Raw genomic sequence first — 18208 nt, 5'->3', positions numbered from 1 at the left:
AGGTGTCTAACTAGATTCCTTCACGGTAGGAACTGAGACGTACCCATCCTCAAATGCTTACAAAGTGACTGTCACATAGTAACTGGACCCCATATTTGCCTTGGAAAATGGGCAAGTGCAGTTCCTTAATGCAGAAGAGATACAACTGGGACAACTGGATTTTTTGGCAGGAGACACCTCCATGAAAGAAATTTTTCTTTTATGTTTTTAATTAGGTTCCCGAGCCACAATCAAGTGAAGCACCTGAACTCTTCAAAGAAAAGGTTCAGGCTTCTTTAGTATTGGGAAAAGATTGCATTTTTCCTGTGGTTTTTTTGGTGAAAGTTAAGATGGTTTTGACTGAAATCTTCTGAGGATGAAAAGCAAAAACACGAAGAAGAAAGCAGGACATGGCCTGAGAAAGTCTGGTACAGGGCTCAGCACAAAGTGTTTAACACTGACAGTATTTTATGGGCAAGTGGAAACATACCCTGAATCAAAGACCTTGGTAACCAATCACAGACATTGCCCCCCCAGTCAGTCAGGGGGGGTTTACTTTCCAGTGAGTTGAGAGTTAAGATTACAATAAGAATTCTGTAGCATTTAAAAAAGAATCAAGCTAACAGGGAATAGGATGGCTATTGTGAGAAATTCTTCATGTTAGTAGCCTTTTACGGCCATCTGCATTCATAGCCATAAATTTCTACTCAGATTGCTGTCCTTCCAATGAAAATGTTTGACTAAGAGCTTGATTTGCTTTTTCTATAAATCAAAATCTTGTTCTCAAGAAATAAGTAGCATTTTTTTTTACTTTGGGAAACAACAACAAAAAATGCAATTCAGCATTGGATAAACTGCATTCAGAACTGGATAAACTGTTTGCCTTACTTTACACTGTAGTTTGAATTTTTTTAATCCAGGCAAGTTGGGCTTGGATGGAAGAGATTTTATTTATTTATTTGATACTAGGTCTAGCAAGAGCTATTCCAAAATCTAAGGTGAAAACAAAGATGTTAAATGAGGACTTTCATCCAGGAACAATTGGGATATACCTACGTGAAGTATGTCTTTGCTATGAAAGTACTCTTAAGACGAGCATTGGTGTTTAAATGTGAGAAATTATCTAAGGCTGGTGGGACTTTTGTTACCTCCAGCTGGGCCTGTCCTCTGTTGAAAAAGTCACTCATGAGATTCTTGAGGCTGAGTCATTGTGCCAGACTCTGATCCTTTTGCAGTGGTCTGCTCTCCTGGTTACAAGTGGAAATTGTGAGAATGCCCTTGAGGACAGTTAGGACATGAAGTGCTGGGTGTGTCAAGTGACTTGACAGAGCACTGATACACTGGAGTGAAACATCTCAACCCCCAAAAACTTGCTCAGTTGTTTCCTGATTTTGGTAGGTAATCTTCTGCCTGACAGTTCTTGAAACATCTGAGGCCATGCTCCTTTGCTTGCTCTATAAGCGATCTTATCTGAGTGTTTTCGTGCCTTTGTATCTGTGCCCAGGCTACAGAAAAGAGGTGAGTGGGGTTGTTTTTTGTTTGTTTTAATGTGATTTGTTCTCAAAGTCTCACACACATCGTGCATGAAAGGGATTCATGGTTCCTGTTTTTCAGGGATGTGGTGATAGTACAGCTTCTTGTATTCAATGACTTACAATTCAGTTGGTGCTATGAAAAACCTGCAGTGAATTAGGTGAGTGCCTACAGTCTTGAATATCTTACTGGAGAGGACAGTAAAAGAAGTACAGCAGAGGATCAAGTTAATAAAATCAGATATTGAATTATATTGAAGACAGAGATAAGGTTTATTAGCTTGGATATAGTGCTGTGCAATGGTTCTTCTGACATGGAATTCGTTTACACTGAGAAAATCTAGGTTCTTATGGGCATTGTGCAGGTCTGTGCGACTGTGCTTATGTCTGGCCTCATTTTCAAGAAGCTCCAGTAAGGATTTGGGTAAAAAATGCAGATGAAAGCCTACAGAAGTGTTTAAGTGGATGCTATTGGAAAAATATTCTTGCAAACAAACTGAGAGAAGCCTAATGATCCAGGCCAAAGCTGGTATCTCTAGATCCTCCACTGCAGCTGTGTATTGCCATTTGGATAACATACCAGTGTCCCTGAGCGCAAACATGTCTGTCCTCCAAAGCACTTATCTCTTGTGTTGAACAACTCATACCTGGCACTTTTATCTATTGTATTGAACAACTTGTACCTGGTACTTCTGTTCAAGATGTGGTACTTTAGAAACCGATCAACTGAAACTTTGTGGTTGTAGTAGTCTATAGCCATGCTAGGTATTTTGTACTTTGGTTTAAATTGCCAAGTTTCCCATGACTCAGGCCATTCAAGCTTTGGCAGTTCCAGGGTGAATGAGCATGGATGCACGTACACATGTTTTCTTTGAGATATTATTAATGAGAATGTAGAGGATTTATTGCAGCTTTCCTGCTTGATTGATAAACAAGTTTATTCTGGCTATACATTTGGATTCCAGACAACTTTTTTGTTTACAGAAATGATCTCTCAGATTCCACTTAGGCAGTCATTTAACATTATTTTCCTTCCCCTACTGTTATTTGTCATTGCATAAAAATCACAGTTTTTACTTTCTAAAATACAATACAGTGCTTTACACCCATTCTGTGAATCAAGTGAGATTCATAAAACCTTGGAGCAGGTGCTGAAATTGCTGGTCAATTCATTGGGGCTGAACATGTTCACACCCACAGACACCCCGCATCAGCCCTTCTTGTGACAGGCCTGGCCCAGGAAGTGTTTGAAACCACAAGTTTAGAATTCCTTGCAAAACCTCACCATCCCCTTGATAAAGCTCCTCTGGTAGCACTGAGCCATGGTCAGCATGAAGAAAACCTGGTACCTGTCCACTGGCAGAGTACAAGAGCCAGCTGCACTTGCATGTGCTGAGATACTGCAGAAAAACTTTGGTGACATCCACTTCACTGACATGGCCAGGCTATGTCCTGGCTCTTCCCCAGTCTAGGCCCACAGACTTTCTCTCTGGAGAACTAAGGCACAAGGTTAGAGAATGAAAAACAACCGGGCTTCATCACAGACATAAGCCATGACTTTGGAGTGCACGCCTTTGTTTGGAAAATGCAGAAGTGGTCCTGGGTTCCAACATTACTACAGCTCTGTGTTGCCTGCCACAACAATTACCAAAAACTTGCCTGGATTTTAAAAGTAATTTTCCAGGAAAAGGCTGATACCTTGCTCTCATAATATGACCTTGCCTCAGAGTAAAAAATGTGACATTCAGAAATATGGATAGAGAAGGGTCACTAGATAACAATGCCTCAGGGCTTGTCTCTATTTTAAGCACATTTTTCTTGGAGAGTTCTCTGACAATCAGGCAATGGCTGAGGAACTTAAACCTGAAATGTTGAAGGAGGTAATAGGGTCCCTATTGACTCCTAGTTAATCCCAAAAGGCAGCCTCTCTTCTGGTCCCCTGGGATAGCTATAAGTACAGCAGAGATGTGACCAGGGCACTAGAGACATCACCTCAGGGTAATTTAGCTTGATTGTAACAAAAGCAATGTGATTATCTTAGAGCTGGGCTGCTACATACACCAGGAAGAACTAGATATATTTTTAAATTAAACAGTACAATGTTAAAGAAAGACATATGACATTTAAAAATTTACTTTAAAATAAATATCTCAAATTTTCCATCCTCTAAAGTTTATTAAAGAAAATCGAATTGTGCTGGAGTCTGTGTCCTGGTCATCCTGCAGTAAATCCAATGTTAGCAACACAGACTGAAGCTGATAATCAGGTTGATTTTTTTCTCATTGCTTTTCTACACCAGGCAATCATGTTCTATATGACATTTAACACACACCGATCAGGCATCACTTTAAAACTGCCCACATGGCTGTTTCCCTCTTTGTTCTGGAAAGCAGCAGACATCACCTCCTAATTTCCAGTTTCCAGTGCTGAGGAGTTTAGTTGTTGTTGTTCTGGAACCAAATGTAGTCTCTTGACTTAGAGTAGCCACCTATCCCCTTCATGATCTGCGGTCCTCCACAGAGACACACCGTTCCTCCTGCTGCCCTTCTCTGCACCTTTTCAAGTCGGGTACATCTACAAAAAGTACAAAAGACCAAACTGTGCAGAGTTCCCTTGGGCTTGTGTGAGCAGGTTTTGGTAGCAAGAGGCTCCAGGAGAGCCTTGTGTGAGAAGTTGCTGGAAGATTCCTCCGTGTCTGACAGAGCCAGTGCCAGCTGGCTGCAGGTTGGACCCACTGCTGGCCACAGCTGAGCCCATCAGGGATGGTGGCAGAGCCTCTGGGATAACAGATTGGAGAAGGGTGGGGAGGGGAGGAAGGAGAAGGGCTGTGGAAACAGCAGCCAAAGAGAAGAGTGAGAACATGTGAGAGACACCAAGGTCACCAAGGTCAGTGAAGATGAAGGGGGAGGAGATGCTCCAGGTGCCAGAGCAGACTCCCCTGCAACACATGGAGGTCCATGGTGGAGCTGGTATCTGCCTTCTGCCCCTGGAGAATCCCATGCCAGAGACATGGTGCCCGAAGGAGACTGTGACCCTGTGGGGAGCCTGTGCTGGAGCAGACTCCTGGCAGGGCTTGTAGACCTGTGGAGAGAGGAGCCCACACTGGAGCAGGTTTGCTGGCAGGACTTGTGACCCCATGGGAGACCCACTGGAGCAGTCTCTTGCTGAAGGGATGCACTCCATGTGAGGGATCCCACACAGGAGCAGTGTTTGAAGAACTGTAGCCTGTGGGAGGCGCTCCAATTGGAGCAGTTCATGGAGGACTGTCTCCCATGGCATTCCCTCCAATGCTGCGGCAGGGAAAGAGCGTGAGGAGCTCTCCTGCTGAGGAGGAAGGAACAACAGACGCAATGTGTGATGAACTGACCACAGCCCCCATTTCCTGTTCCCCTGCATCACTGGAGGGGAAGCAGGTAGAGAATTCAGAAGTGAAGTTAAGCCCGAAAAGAAAGGAGGGTTGGGAAAAAAATGGTTTTAAAATATTGTTTTATTTCTCATTATTCACTCTGATTTGATTGGTAATAAATTTCTTTTTCCCAAGTCAAGACGGTTCTGCTGTCACAGTAATTGCTGAGAGATGTCTCTCTTCTCCTTACCTACACCCACAAACCTTGAGTAGTGTTTCTTCTCCTCTGTCCAACTGCAGAGGGGAGTGACAGAGGGCCTTTCATGGGCACCTGGTGCCCAGCCAGGGTCAGCCCACCACCAGAGTATCACTGTACTTATACTTAGGTATTGGTAGCTGGTGACAGACACTAGGAAAATTACAATTTGTATCTGATACAACTTCTATTCTATTTATAGCAATCACATTTATTTCTTACTATTTTTCTGAAGTGAAAATGATCAGTGTCAGGTTTGACTGTACTGTATTTACTGGAGAAGAAATAAATAATTCAGTTGGTATTTCTAAAAAATATAATTAGTTGATGAGTCAGAGAAGAATTTAATTTTCCTAAATGTTAAGGCTGGAAGACTGGGATTATCATGATCAGTGTGTCTGACCTGTGACTCTCTCATGTCTTAGGAGGCTGCCTGGTAATTCCTGCATCAATTTGTAATTAAGATGTATGATTCTTCAGAGGAGACTGAATAAAGGGCCCAAACTACATTCTTGAGATGTGCTGAATGTAATTTCACACAAAGAAACAAAATGTACACCCCACAGACAAGCCTGAATATTGTGATTCATCATTTTAATTTAAAAATTTAAGACCATTAACATTTACTTATCTCTGATATCTCGGTGTAAATTTTTAGAACATCATACATAACTGTGAACCACTATGTTTTGTGTGTATATATATATATATTTATATATATAAGGCAATGAAGCATATTCTATTTATGGGAATCTAAGCCTTACCAAGAACCTGTGTCAGCCATGGGAGATGTGTAAATAGAAAAGGAAGCAGCTGGGATAAAATGAAAAAACATAAACTAATCAAACTCTAGACTGCAATAAAAGCTGCCACGAAAGAAGAAAATGAAAACCAAAAATTAACACCACATAGAGCAAAAGATCAATATTTTATCGACTGACAACACACTTCTATGTACTCATTGGTCAGTCATTATCCATATTGATTTTATGCCACTGCTCTTTGGCTCTGGCTTAGCCATGCACACATATTCTTCCTTTTTTTTCCACTTTTCTACCTAAAATAATGGCTGTCTTCAATATGAATAAAGGGCACTCAAGTCAGCCAAATAACTCTACGCACTCCAGGTCAGAGTCTGAAGAAGGATGACTTAGAGACATCTGAGTTGAGGACTCAGACTCTGCTGGACAGGGCAGAACCTGCCATTCCTAACATCACTACTGCATCCACAATGGCCCAGTACAGGAAACAGGCCACTGCAACACACACTGTGGAAGAAGGGGGCAGATAGATAGGTGTTTGTAACTCCGTTCTGGATGACCTTTAATAGTAGATATTTGAGTGCTGGAGCTCAGCAAGCAGATATAAAGCTGGCTACTTGGAAACTAAGGCCCTGTACTACAACCAAGAGCTGCCTGGCTCTTGGTAATTGCAATGACAATTACTAATTCTTGGCATACTGTTAAAAAACACATGTGGCTAATGGTGAAATGAATCAGGAATTAGTTCTGGAGAGTTGATAGCCTGCTGTCCACAAGCAGGAATTTACAAGCAGAGGACTGAACTGTGAATCAAAGACCAAACAGGTACAGTCCTTAACAGGGCTTCAGTTGCTGGCAAAGCAGTTTTGAATGAAGTACGAGGTTAAATGGACCACTGTGAGTGGGCTCTTCAGTCAACTAATAAAAAAGTATATTTTAGGCCTGTATTGAAGGTATAGCAAAAACAGTGGAAACAAAGTCTTAAGGCATATTCGTTATGGGAAAAAGTACATCAGCACTATTCAATCTTGGTCATTCCTTACCTCTTGCAGTAGCTGAAAATATGGGTTTATTTATGTTCTAGAGCAGCTATGCCTAAAAAATTAAGTACAGTTACCCAGTTTTGGGAAAGGATCTGTGCTGTAGTGTTTTGGGTGACTTCTTCAGGTAGCAATCCCAGTAAGGGAAGGGAAGTGTCCTTTTTCCCATTGAATTGGCCCTTGGAATGGGCCTTTCTGACTGCACTCCTCAATGTGAAAGCATCTCCTGCTCACAATTTCTGCCTGCTTTGTCAGCATCTTTTTTGCCCAAAGTATGAAAGAATATCGTATTTACAAGGTGTTTTCTTCAATGTTATGATCCAAGAGAAAAATGCTTGTTCCAAGCTTTCTGTACCAAGATCTGCATCTGTGCATCAGTGCTAATGCCTCATCATTATTCATATGCCAAACAGATGTTTCACAATCCTTCTTGGTTCAGAGGTGATAAAAGATAAATTTTTAAGCTTCTAACAGCAGAGTGCAGTGTGTTACAAGGAAAACATACTTGAGTTAGGCTTAAAATATATAGAAATCTTTTCTACATTGTTTTATTAACCAGTATGGGGCATTTGTTTAATGTTTGTTTATAAACAGTTGAGAACTCTGACTGCATTAAACTGCTGTTGGAAAGTTACTTGAATAACTGAATAACTCTAGTACCTTCTATCTGGTTTTCTTACAGCAGACCAATGAACTACCTTGCTACAGAGTGAGAATACTGCAGCTGTACAGCTTTCCACAGAACTATGAAGCAGAGCCACATTTGTGGCAAAGGATGTCATCCTGCTGAGTGAGGAATTCCTGGCCCACCAGGGAGATGGAGCATTTCGTGCAGCTAAAACATTCCCCGTGCCACTGGCGCTCCTCAAATGAGATGTATTTGGCACCTCCAAGAGCTGAAAGAGAGTATGAAAAAGAAAAAAGAAGATCTGAATCCAGTATTTCTGGACATGGTTCCGTAACGCAACAGATGACTTTCTGATGTGTGATCAGGTTGTCATTCATACAGCGAACGGAAAAATGAACAAAAATCCATAGTGTGAAATATTCTTTTTTGGCTGAATTGAAAAATATCTTTAAAATTTAAACAGTGGGAAATATTTCAAGCAAAGCCACAAGCTGCTTGCAAATCCCATTATGAGATCTGAACACAGTGGGTTTATCAGAATGTACATTCAGGCTTGGTGATCTTCCCAACAAACTCTCATGGAAGTTATTTGCAATATTTGTATAGTTTCTATACAACTCTGAATGAAATCTCATAATTAAGTTTCTTCAAGATGGATTCATTTGGAAATTACCAGAGAACGGGATTCCTAGAAATTACCAGAGAACGGGATTATCTGAAATAAAATCTTGAAGACTGGGGGAATTTGAATAGTTTTGATGCTTTTTTTGTTGCTGTTGTTTTGTAGTTTGGGTATTTTTTAAATCATGTAGATAGGATTGGGTATTCATTTACTTCTTTGTCCAATGACATATGCAGCATGCACCTGTAAGAATCAGGAAGTACTTTTCAACAGCTGAATCCACACATCATAGGATTAAAGTGCAGAACACCAGCAAATGCTCTCAGAAAACTCCAGCTATCATAGACCAGTGACATATATGTCTAATTATAAATCATATATAAGTATACAAGGATTCATGAAATAGAGCTCTGCTGCATTTGGCAAGCTTTCTAATTTGACAGGTGTGCCTTACCAGCAGGCAGTTAATCTGTGTTCAGTTTGATCACATTTGCATTTAAAAACAAAACTGAAGAAATCACAGAGGGGCTTGTGTGTACACCTTTTAAAATATTCTTAAGGAGGAATTTTCTACAGAAAACACTACATCAAGCAATGCCTTTGGGCACATAAAACCACTCCTCACTGTTAGAGAACATGTGTGATCAGTATGTCCTAGCAAGACACAGGACATGTGACACAGAGAGAGTCTCTCTGATAGTTAACTCCTTCAGTGTTTCATTATGATGGGAGTAATTTTAATGGGTTTTTTTCTAAAGTGAAAGTCTTCTTTGAGAGGAGACTGATGATTCATTTCTGTCTGGTCCCCTCTAGAAGATGAGACTCACCTGCAATAGGTTTCTTGCAAGCAGCACACTTCTTGGCATGAAATTTGCTGAAACAGTCAACACAGTATGGGTAGTCATCTTTGGAAATGAATCTTTGTCCAGACAGCTGAGTGTTACACACAGCACACACAAAGCACTCTTTATGCCAAGGCTGGTCATGGTAGGCCACTCCTCCAGAAGTTATAATCTAATGCATTGACAAACAAGGGCAGAGCAAAGAAACAAAGGTGTGAATCATGAAGGATTTTCCAATCCTTCATAAGTACTTCCACTTGTTTTCTCTCTTCCAACATGAACAAGAGAAGAAAGTGTGGTCACATCAACTTTTTTCATCTGGATTATCCATTTAACTAATCTGCAGTTGAATTCCATATGCTACTGATTTGTTATTTTCAATTTTCTACCACAATACAACCTCATAATTTGTAATAAATATGTTATCTTTAAATGAAATTTTTCTATTACACTGTAGATAAGTGTTTATAATCAGGCATGCTCTCAGAAGAGAAATTCTCAGTGATAGGCAGTGGGCGAGAGAACCGATGCTGAGATAATAGTTAATCTCCAACCAGGATTTTGCTGTCTCTCTAGTGCAACAATATTTTAAATAAGAAAGACAGTAATGAAACAGAAGTACAACAGAAATGAGATCTACACAGTCAGAAGAAGAAAAAAAATCAGGTTTATCAACGTCATCAGCTTCTCTTTGCCAGCAATACATTCACAGCTCTTCACTGGTTATTTCTGAAGAGGGAAGTTTCCAGTTGTTCTGTGGGTCCCATATGTGTGGCAAAGAGCTGGTTTCACAGAATTTGTGAGAGACTGTACAGAGAAATTTCTATAAAGATGAGCTGTAAGATAGTGTTTCTACCATCAAGTCACATGCATGACAGGGAATTGATGAATGAGTGAATAAATGAATAATGTTGGAACAGGAGGAGTAAAATTTGAAGAAACTTAAGCAAAAATAGTGGTACCATCAAATTTCCCTGGGGAACACAGTTTCAGGAAAATCAAGAATAATATGGGCTCATGTCAAGCAATAAAGAGATTTAAATAGTTTCCAATGCCTTTCACATTCTAGTTTTTGGGCTATTTTGTGGTTATGTTTGCTTTTTCATTAAAATCTAAAAATCTAAATTCAGAAATAAAATTATTTTAGCTATTATGTGGGGGGACTATTTGCATTCCTAGAATATTTAAGAAGCAAATCCTGATTATTTCATGTAGGTGGTGCTAATATCAATGCCTGTAATAAACACTGAGCATAATTACTATAATTGCCATGTGTTCATTTAATGCAAGTTAAAGTCTAGATGTAGAGACTTGGGGATATATAAAAGTACTTTCTAAAGTTTAGCTACTGAAGAAAAAAGTAGGCAGCATATTTTCCTGAAATTAAAAGCTTTTGTTAGAGGTAGAGATTTACAGGTAATCATTACATAACTACAGGGAATTATAAGTTATTTGATAAAGTGGGGGGAAAAAAAAAGCTTCCAGAGTGATGCAGGTACTGAAGAATAAGTAAAATTCTGGCCTAAAAAACAGCTTAAAACATTTCTCTAGAGGTAAGTATCACACTAGAATAGTGTGATGCTTTGAGTATTTTCATCAACAAGAGAAAATCCTAAAACATGAGAAATCAAAGGAGGGAAGAATTGATTTATCTGTGCTTGGGGGAAAAAAGAAATCAAATCAAGCTTTCTGGTACCCACAAGGGTATCATCACATATTGCATCAGGATAACACTCCTGACTAGTGTTATCACAATTGAATGTTACTTGACCTGCTAATTGCCTGATACATCTCAAGAAAAAGTAGCCAAGATTGTGGATGATTTGCTCAGTTCAGGTGGCTAATTATGCATATGAATACATCTGAAAAATGATGGAAAGAGAGGTATGTTTACAAAGGCAAAAGCAGAGATTTTCAGGAAAGAAGGGTTTTATATAACTTTCCATTTAACCTTTGCTAAAAATCACAATCAATAACTAAAGAAGCCCAAAGCATTTGTTTTGGCAAATAAGATTATTTCAGATATAATCAATCTTAGATTAACAAGAGTGGACAGCAGACACTGCCACAGTTGCCTTTCAGTGTCCAGTGTCATTGGGAAGATCCTGATCTTACTCTTAGTTCACCACACATTTCACATGATCCAGCCCTTTCTCCCATGAGATATTGCCTCACTAGGGCATTTTTTTGTATTATGTGTTTAATTACCTTTTTGCAAGCATAGCAATGGTGAGCAAATTGCTTCTCAAAACAGGGCACACAATAATTCTCATTGTCTTTGGTGATTAATGGTTTTGTTCCCAATGGTTGCTGACAATACTGGCAAACAAAACAGGATTCATGCCAGGAACTTCCCTTAAATTCCATTTTACGTGAACCTGAAAAAACAAAAATAAACAATCCTCTCAGATATAGCCTTTTAATATAAGTTTTAAATGTTGGGAATGCTCTTGGTTTTGAACCTTCTAGCTCAGCATTGGATTACCCAAGAAAACAGTTATCTTCAATTTAATAGAGCTTCTAAGAATTCATTTCAAATTTCAAGAACGCATTCAGTGCCATATATTCATCTGGCAAAAGATGTGCTGACTTTCCTAAGCTGTGATTTTGAGAGTCTGTTCTTATATGAATCTTTTGGGGTTTCTTTGTGATTATGCTTGAATTGATCAATTTCTCTCAAACCAGCCAACTCAGTGATAATGTTCATGTACACAACAATTTTATAAATTAAAAATTAATTTGTTGGATGTTTAGTACATTTATTATTGTCCTGTCTTCTATCTTTCTTAAACTAAGGCTCCTTCACTTATAAATGCATTATTTATCTTAATCAGCTTAAATTAGCAACTAAAAGTAAATATTTTTTCTGTGATAAAGCACATTATGCTGCCTTCTCCTATAGCTCACAATTTCTGTCCTAGACCAACAATTCTTTTTATCATGTTTAACTAGATGCTATTGATACAGCACAAGGACAGAAAGTTGCTCAGTTAAATGTTTGTCAGAGGAGTCTCAGAGCTTTTATCACTATGTACAGGCGTCTTATCTTGACATAGCAACATAAGTCCAAGATATGTGCATATATCTGGGAGCAGCTTTTCCAGTGGATCTCCATCCTCAACTTCTATCTGTAGGTAGCATAAGACTGCACAGAGATGTGCAAGGCGCTTTTCATCCTTTCCACATGAAGAAGAGGATTGCTGCTATAACTGATTAATCCCACTGCACCTGTTTCCTGAACTGTGGGGCCAGTGGAGAAACTACTGATTGTATTTAGACACAAAAGGTTTGCAGCTTCATCCCAGTGATCAGAAGGCCAATTTCACTGTCTTTCTCAACTAGGTCTTTTCAATACAGAGCTAGCAAGCTGATGAGAAGGAAGTTAATGATACAGAGACTGGCTGGCATTCCATGCCTCTGTTGCACTGTTTGTCACACCTTCGGGCACTTGCTGCAAGGATTTAGACTCTCTGACAAAACAAACAGCATGGATTTACACCAGAAGATAATAATGCAAACCTGAGTGTATTCTGGCACTTTTTTGATCACATCTAGGGAGGTGTGCCTATTTGACAAGATTTTTGAAAACTATGTACAATTCAAGTAGTTTATAATTCTTTAAATGAACACAGCTGTATTTTTACAATATTTGTTTCCACTAATGCAGATTTTACTTGTAATGAAAAGGAAATAAACTGTAAAAACACAAACTAGTGTTACAGGTTGAATACAACCTGAGTAATCTAGTACCAATAGTAAGACTAATTTTGCACAGCCTGGATCTTACTGTTTGGCATTAAGATATACTGAAAAATAAAATTCTAACGTCACTGCCAAATTTACTGACATTCTCTGTTCCAAAAGCTAGGGAGTCACTTTCCTAAGCAAGCAGCTTCCTTTTGCAACAAATGGTGCTGTGGCTTCTCTGAGATGCGTGTGAAGAGGCAGCTTTTGGGTCATACTCTGCTGTATGAGCTTTACTGATGTGGTAGAAATGAAAAGTCTAGAGTGTGTCCTGAACAGACACAATCAAAAGCTGAGAAGCAGCTTAGTGGAAAGTGCAGAATTTTCAAGAGTGCTAATGGCAGGAAGTAAGCCTATTGTAAACATGGACAATATTGTAAAATGGACTTGTATTCATTTTAGTAAAAATGCTGCTAATGATTTGAAAGCAAATTGTCATGTTTTGACAATTTAAACAAAACATATTTCTGAGTGAAAGCACTTGTATGAAGAACACAAGCACAGGGTCTGATCAATGTGGAAAACATGCAGATGACTTGTCTAATGTGGCACTTCTGCTTACAATAGCTCAGTTTGTCTACCTATGCTCACAGCAGGATATGCTTCCTAAGAACTGCAACGGAATCAAGGACATCACATGAACACATTTTACCCTACATTGAACTCTTAATATTTTTATAAGGATTCATAAGACCTCTCAGTGGTAGATCAGAAGTGTCTGCCTGCCTTCTCTCCTCTGCTGGGAGAATGCTACACACAAAGGAAGAGTAGTCACCTCCAAGCTGTTCTGAAAGTCAAGGACCTCGTAGCTTGGGTATTCCAGGAGGAGGGTATCATTAAAAATGTGGTTCCATTTCTCAGCAAAGGACCCCTGTTGTCTTACCAGGCATAATGGTCTTCTGGCAGTGAAAACACTTGGATGAATAATCATCAGAGTAGCACTCAGTACACAGCAAGACCTCGTCCTTGGCAGCAAATGGTTTCTCCACAAGTGAGCGACTGCACTTGGCACACCTGAAGCACCCCTCATGCCAGTGGCGGCCTTTGTAGGCCAGATCCTTGGAGAAAGTAAGTTCATGTTAGTGAAAACATTTATTTACAGTGCTTAATCAGAAATCTCACATGTTAATGAGAGCATTTATTTACAGTGCTTTTATCCTTCAGTTCCTTCCAGAACTAAAACGAAAAAGGAAGAGCATTGCAGTGGCGGATCCAACCAGAAGTGTGCTCAGGAAAGGTGCAGGTGCTCAATGTCACTGTTGTGACATTGTGACTGTTGTGTAGATCTCTTTCAGAGGCCATTGGGAGCTGCTTTGGCGGAATGTCCTACCTTACGTAACACAGAGGTATGTTTTTATTGGAAGAATCACGGTATATGTTACAGTTGTCTTTCAAGGAGAAACAAGTGATTAACATTTTTAATGTGCACAGACCACTGGAGAGGAAGCTCATATTCTGTAGAATTTGAAGTGAACCTTATGTATTTTCAATGCTACTATTTCTTCTTCCAGCTGACATGACATAATTCTAATAGCTGTCAGAAAACAAGCAATTAAAATCTCATTGAGAACAAAGTTAATATTAGTAATATTAAAAAAAAAAAGTCATTGTTTTTGTTTACATCTGATATAAATCCTCCTGAAAATTTGACAGAAAAAAGTTTAAGAGTCAGTGGGCTTAAGGGATGAAAGAGCTAACAATATATATGTATACGAAAGAGATAACAATATATATGTATGACATCCTGACTAAGAATTCAAAAAAAGACCAAACAGCAGATTTAATTTCCCACAGTTAGAAAAGCAAGGGAAAAATGCATCTCCAAAAAAACTTCCCAGCTTAAAAAATAAACTCTTCCAGGGCTCTTTTATGAGTAAGAAACATAAAAGGGCACAAATCCAATCTCATTGTTCTCCTTGATTATGTCCCTGCCTTTTAAAGAGCTAAAAATAAAAGAAATACTATGCTTTGTTTCATTAGGTGCTGAGCACTCAGCACTTTCATTTGCTTTAGTTAGCACCCTGAACCTTGCAGGAACTAGGCTGTCAGCCCAGAGCAGCCCGAGGCAAAAGACTGGGTGAGGAGTAGAGGAAAAAACCCAAGCTCTAACCCCCTGGGAGAGCTGAGACAATCAGCTGTAGATCTCTGTGTGCCACTTTTCTAGATGTCTCTAGCTAGGTGCACTCCTTTCTTACCACGTCTGCTTTTTTTCTCCTATTTTTTCCTTCCGCTCAGTCCAAAGACATGGCTTTTTGTTTATGATCTTCAACAATAGTAATCCTGTCACTGATTTAATTTTTAATTTTAAAGGTGAAATTAAGTGAACTCAAAGCATGTGTTCTGGTGAATCTGACTGGTGCTACGTGTTCAACATTAATGTGGGTGAAATGCTGAGACTTTGAGGAGTGTCTTCATCCAAATCAGCATTTTCCTTGGATGATTCCTGTATGCAGACTATGTCCCTTGAAGTGCTTGGGCTGGGAAAGCCTTCCAAGAGGTTTGTTTTAATATCTTTCTGTCCTTTTATTTCTAAGGAACATAGGCAAAGAGAGCATGGGGAGAAGGTGGCCAGTACACACTGGACTTGGCAAAACAAATGCTTTTTGATAGGTTTCATTTGACCTTAAAATTCAATGTCAAGTATACGTCCTCTAAATTGAAGTATGGGTTACTAGAAATCCTGTCAAAGACCACAGAGGAACTTGAATTATTAATTAATATTGTAAAAAATGGAGAGGTGAAAGGAAAGACAAGGTCAGAAACACAACCACTAATACACCATCTGTGAGATGAGCAAGATAAGCATGGAATTAAGCAGAAATAAAAAATCCTTTCATTTCCAAAAGAAAGAGAGAGAATATGAAAACTATAAACATGTTGTCTTCTCAGCTTGGCATCTGCTTGTCAACACCTACAGTAAAAGTAATTTACTCAAAATATTTTTTCAATGAACGCATCTCAGAAATTCCAAGATGTCAATCAACCTGATACACTGAATTACACCACCCACCCTATCACTTCCCCAGCACTGTGCAGCCTCTGCAGCCAGTGAGTGGCTGGAGGTGAAGGATGGAGCCCAGCTGAGGTCCACACAGCCTTACTGTGTGCTTGGGTATATGCATGTGCAGATTTCCTCATCTTTGACCCCAGAGCTTTCCTATTCAGGGAAAATAGCACTGTTTCACTCTGCTGTGTGTGAATGTACGACAGCTATGCTCAAGTCTCTTCAGTGATACAGGGATATGCAAAGGGGTGGGTATCACATCTACCACTAAAGAAATTGGATTTGTGTATAATTTAACAAGGAACAAAAAGTGCAAGCTAAATCTTTACCTTGGAGCTGCACTCTATGGGCTGCTTGCACTCTTCGCAGGGGTTGGCGTACAGGCTGTCATAACACGGGACACAGTAAGCATTCTCATCTCTTAGTGCATATTTCCTGCCACGGAGAGACTGCAGGCAGAAATGGCAATCCATGTGGCTGCTGGTCATCCTGCCGGGGCCCTCCACGTGCTCTGCAAAAGATGGGAAAATTGGGCAATTCAGTGCCTGATGTTTGCTCAAAGACTAATAATGCTGCATTACTTGTGAGAGTTGGACAGGCATTTCCTGGTCATTTGCAGTGCCCTGGATTTCTTAATGCTGGCTTGTTCAACAATAAAATGGTAGCCTTTAACAACATATACTGTGAATTGTATCACCTACATGATGGGGAGCAAGAGGGCTGCTTCAGCTTATTCTAACACTGTTTCAGGTCAGACACCTGAAAATGAAGCCAACTTCACATTCTCTACATAAAACTGCTGGCATTATAAGCATTATGTACTGGATTCTGAGATATACCTCATCCAGAAATTGGGTAATGGAGATAGAAGCAATAATTCAGAAATGAAACCCACTGAGGAGTTAAAAGGCCAAAGAGAAGAGGCAGGAACTTTGTAGTGTGTTCCTGACTTTCTCTTGATACTCCTGTCCTTCTGCTCCTTCCTTTCTTTTCAAAATACCCCCACATCTACTTGACCCAATGGAAGGAAGACAAGGGACTTGACTTATGACTGTTTTTTGCAATATCTTGACTCTGCTGCTAATATTTGGTGGCATTGTAAGGTCGCACAAATACCCCTGGAGAGCAATAGAGTGAAATATTAAGAAAAATAAAGTAAATAATAAGTCAAACAAAATCAAAACTTAAAGAAGGTTTTCCTTGTTGTTATTGGAAAAGATTGTTTTTTCTTACATATTTCTTTATTTCTATATTGGATTCCACGTTGGCAGTACCAAAATAATGTGAAATAGTTTATATTTCTGTCCCAGACAAGTGCAGGAAATACCACAAATCTATTGAGAGTCAGTTGTGTGAATTTCCCATCCTTCAGTTTTTCAGGCTAAAGAGGCTGGACAAGCATCCAAACCTCAGCTGCTTATAGACCTGCAATAGTGAGTGTTTTAAGGATTGTGGAGATGAAGACCTATTTCAGTCTTATTGCTGGTTGGATCATCATCACTTTGCTAAAATTGGGTCTTGATTCTTGGAAATGATGGAAGAAGAAACCAAAAAGTTCCCAGTGAAGCAACCCCAAAAACATCTGCTGGGCACGTTGGGTTGCACTGTTCATTAAACTCAATGGGTGTAGCTGCAGCCAGCACCAGCAATCATGAATTTTAGAGGAGTTGAAAACGACTGGGGAAGGTCTCCTAAAATATTTACATATCAGTGACTGTGGGCAGCTGAAATTTTTGCACTTTGAATAACAGGGCAAATTAATTTCTTTTAACCAGATACATAGCCTGAGAGTAAGGAAGAACAAAGAGAAGGACAAGATTTGAGGGAGTTCTTATCCATGACAAAGCCTCCATCTAGTCCACTTAGAGTTATACCCTCATACTTTGTTTTTATGCACTCACTGTCTTATACACATGGTTCAGCTTTTTCTGGGTTTTTGCTTTAGTAAGCTCTAAACCAAAATGGTTTTTTGAGCTGTGAGAAAAAAACCAATTACTGCAGGTTTTCACTGGCACCAGTGCATAAGGTCAGGCATTTATTAATTAATCTCTTCTGGGAGGTGTAGTAGTAAAACAGTGGAAAGGGGGCAGGGAGCAAGGTTGTCATACTAATTTCAGACCAACAGTAATGACTTGATTGGAAAACTCGTTCCTCCTGTAAACTGAAAATCTTTAGAGTTGAATTGATATATTTCATTTCTTACTAACCTTAATATTACTACACCCTGTCAGCCAAGACAGGGTGTAGTAAGGAAATAAAACAATCTGGAACCCAGATCAGTGGGAAACATGCTTTCTTAAAAATATTTCTCATGTGTTTTATGTGATATCCTTGGTAAAATAATATAACAGGGTTTGAATCAGGACTTCCATTTCCTTAAGATCAAACAGAGATTTGAATGTGCAACAAATAAACCCATTTATATGAGAAAATTACATCCATCAGCTTGTACAT

General features: G+C 39.4%; 1 protein-coding gene across 1 annotated transcript; it reads right to left on the bottom strand.

Moving 5' to 3' along the window:
* Positions 1 to 7658: 7658 nt before the first annotated feature.
* On the bottom strand, positions 7659 to 16242 carry FHL5 (four and a half LIM domains 5). The gene is made up of 5 exons (XM_030945833.1): positions 16084 to 16242; positions 13634 to 13808; positions 11215 to 11384; positions 8992 to 9178; positions 7659 to 7810 (listed from the first exon to the last, which is right to left on the bottom strand). The coding sequence occupies exons 1-5, from the start codon at positions 16240 to 16242 to the stop codon at positions 7659 to 7661; spliced, it is 843 nt and encodes a 280-aa protein (XP_030801693.1).
* Between the last annotated feature and the right edge of the window lie 1966 nt (positions 16243 to 18208).

Source organism: Camarhynchus parvulus, chromosome 3 (genome assembly GCF_901933205.1).
Source record: "Camarhynchus parvulus chromosome 3, STF_HiC, whole genome shotgun sequence".
In the NCBI taxonomy this organism is placed as follows: domain Eukaryota; kingdom Metazoa; phylum Chordata; class Aves; order Passeriformes; family Thraupidae; genus Camarhynchus; species Camarhynchus parvulus.
This window is presented reverse-complemented; position numbering and strand designations above follow the sequence as displayed.

Bases quoted from the DNA above. Each gene is read 5' to 3' on its own strand.
- FHL5 (XM_030945833.1), bottom strand. From the start codon at position 16,242: ATGACCAGCAGCCACATGGATTGCCATTTCTGCCTGCAGTCTCTCCGT. The intron at 11,385-13,633 runs GTAAGACAACAG...TTGTTTTTTCAG, and splicing joins CCAGAAGACCATTATGCCTG to GTTCACGTAAAATGGAATTT. The intron at 9,179-11,214 runs GTAATTAAACAC...TCAATGCATTAG, and splicing joins ATTGCTATGCTTGCAAAAAG to ATTATAACTTCTGGAGGAGT.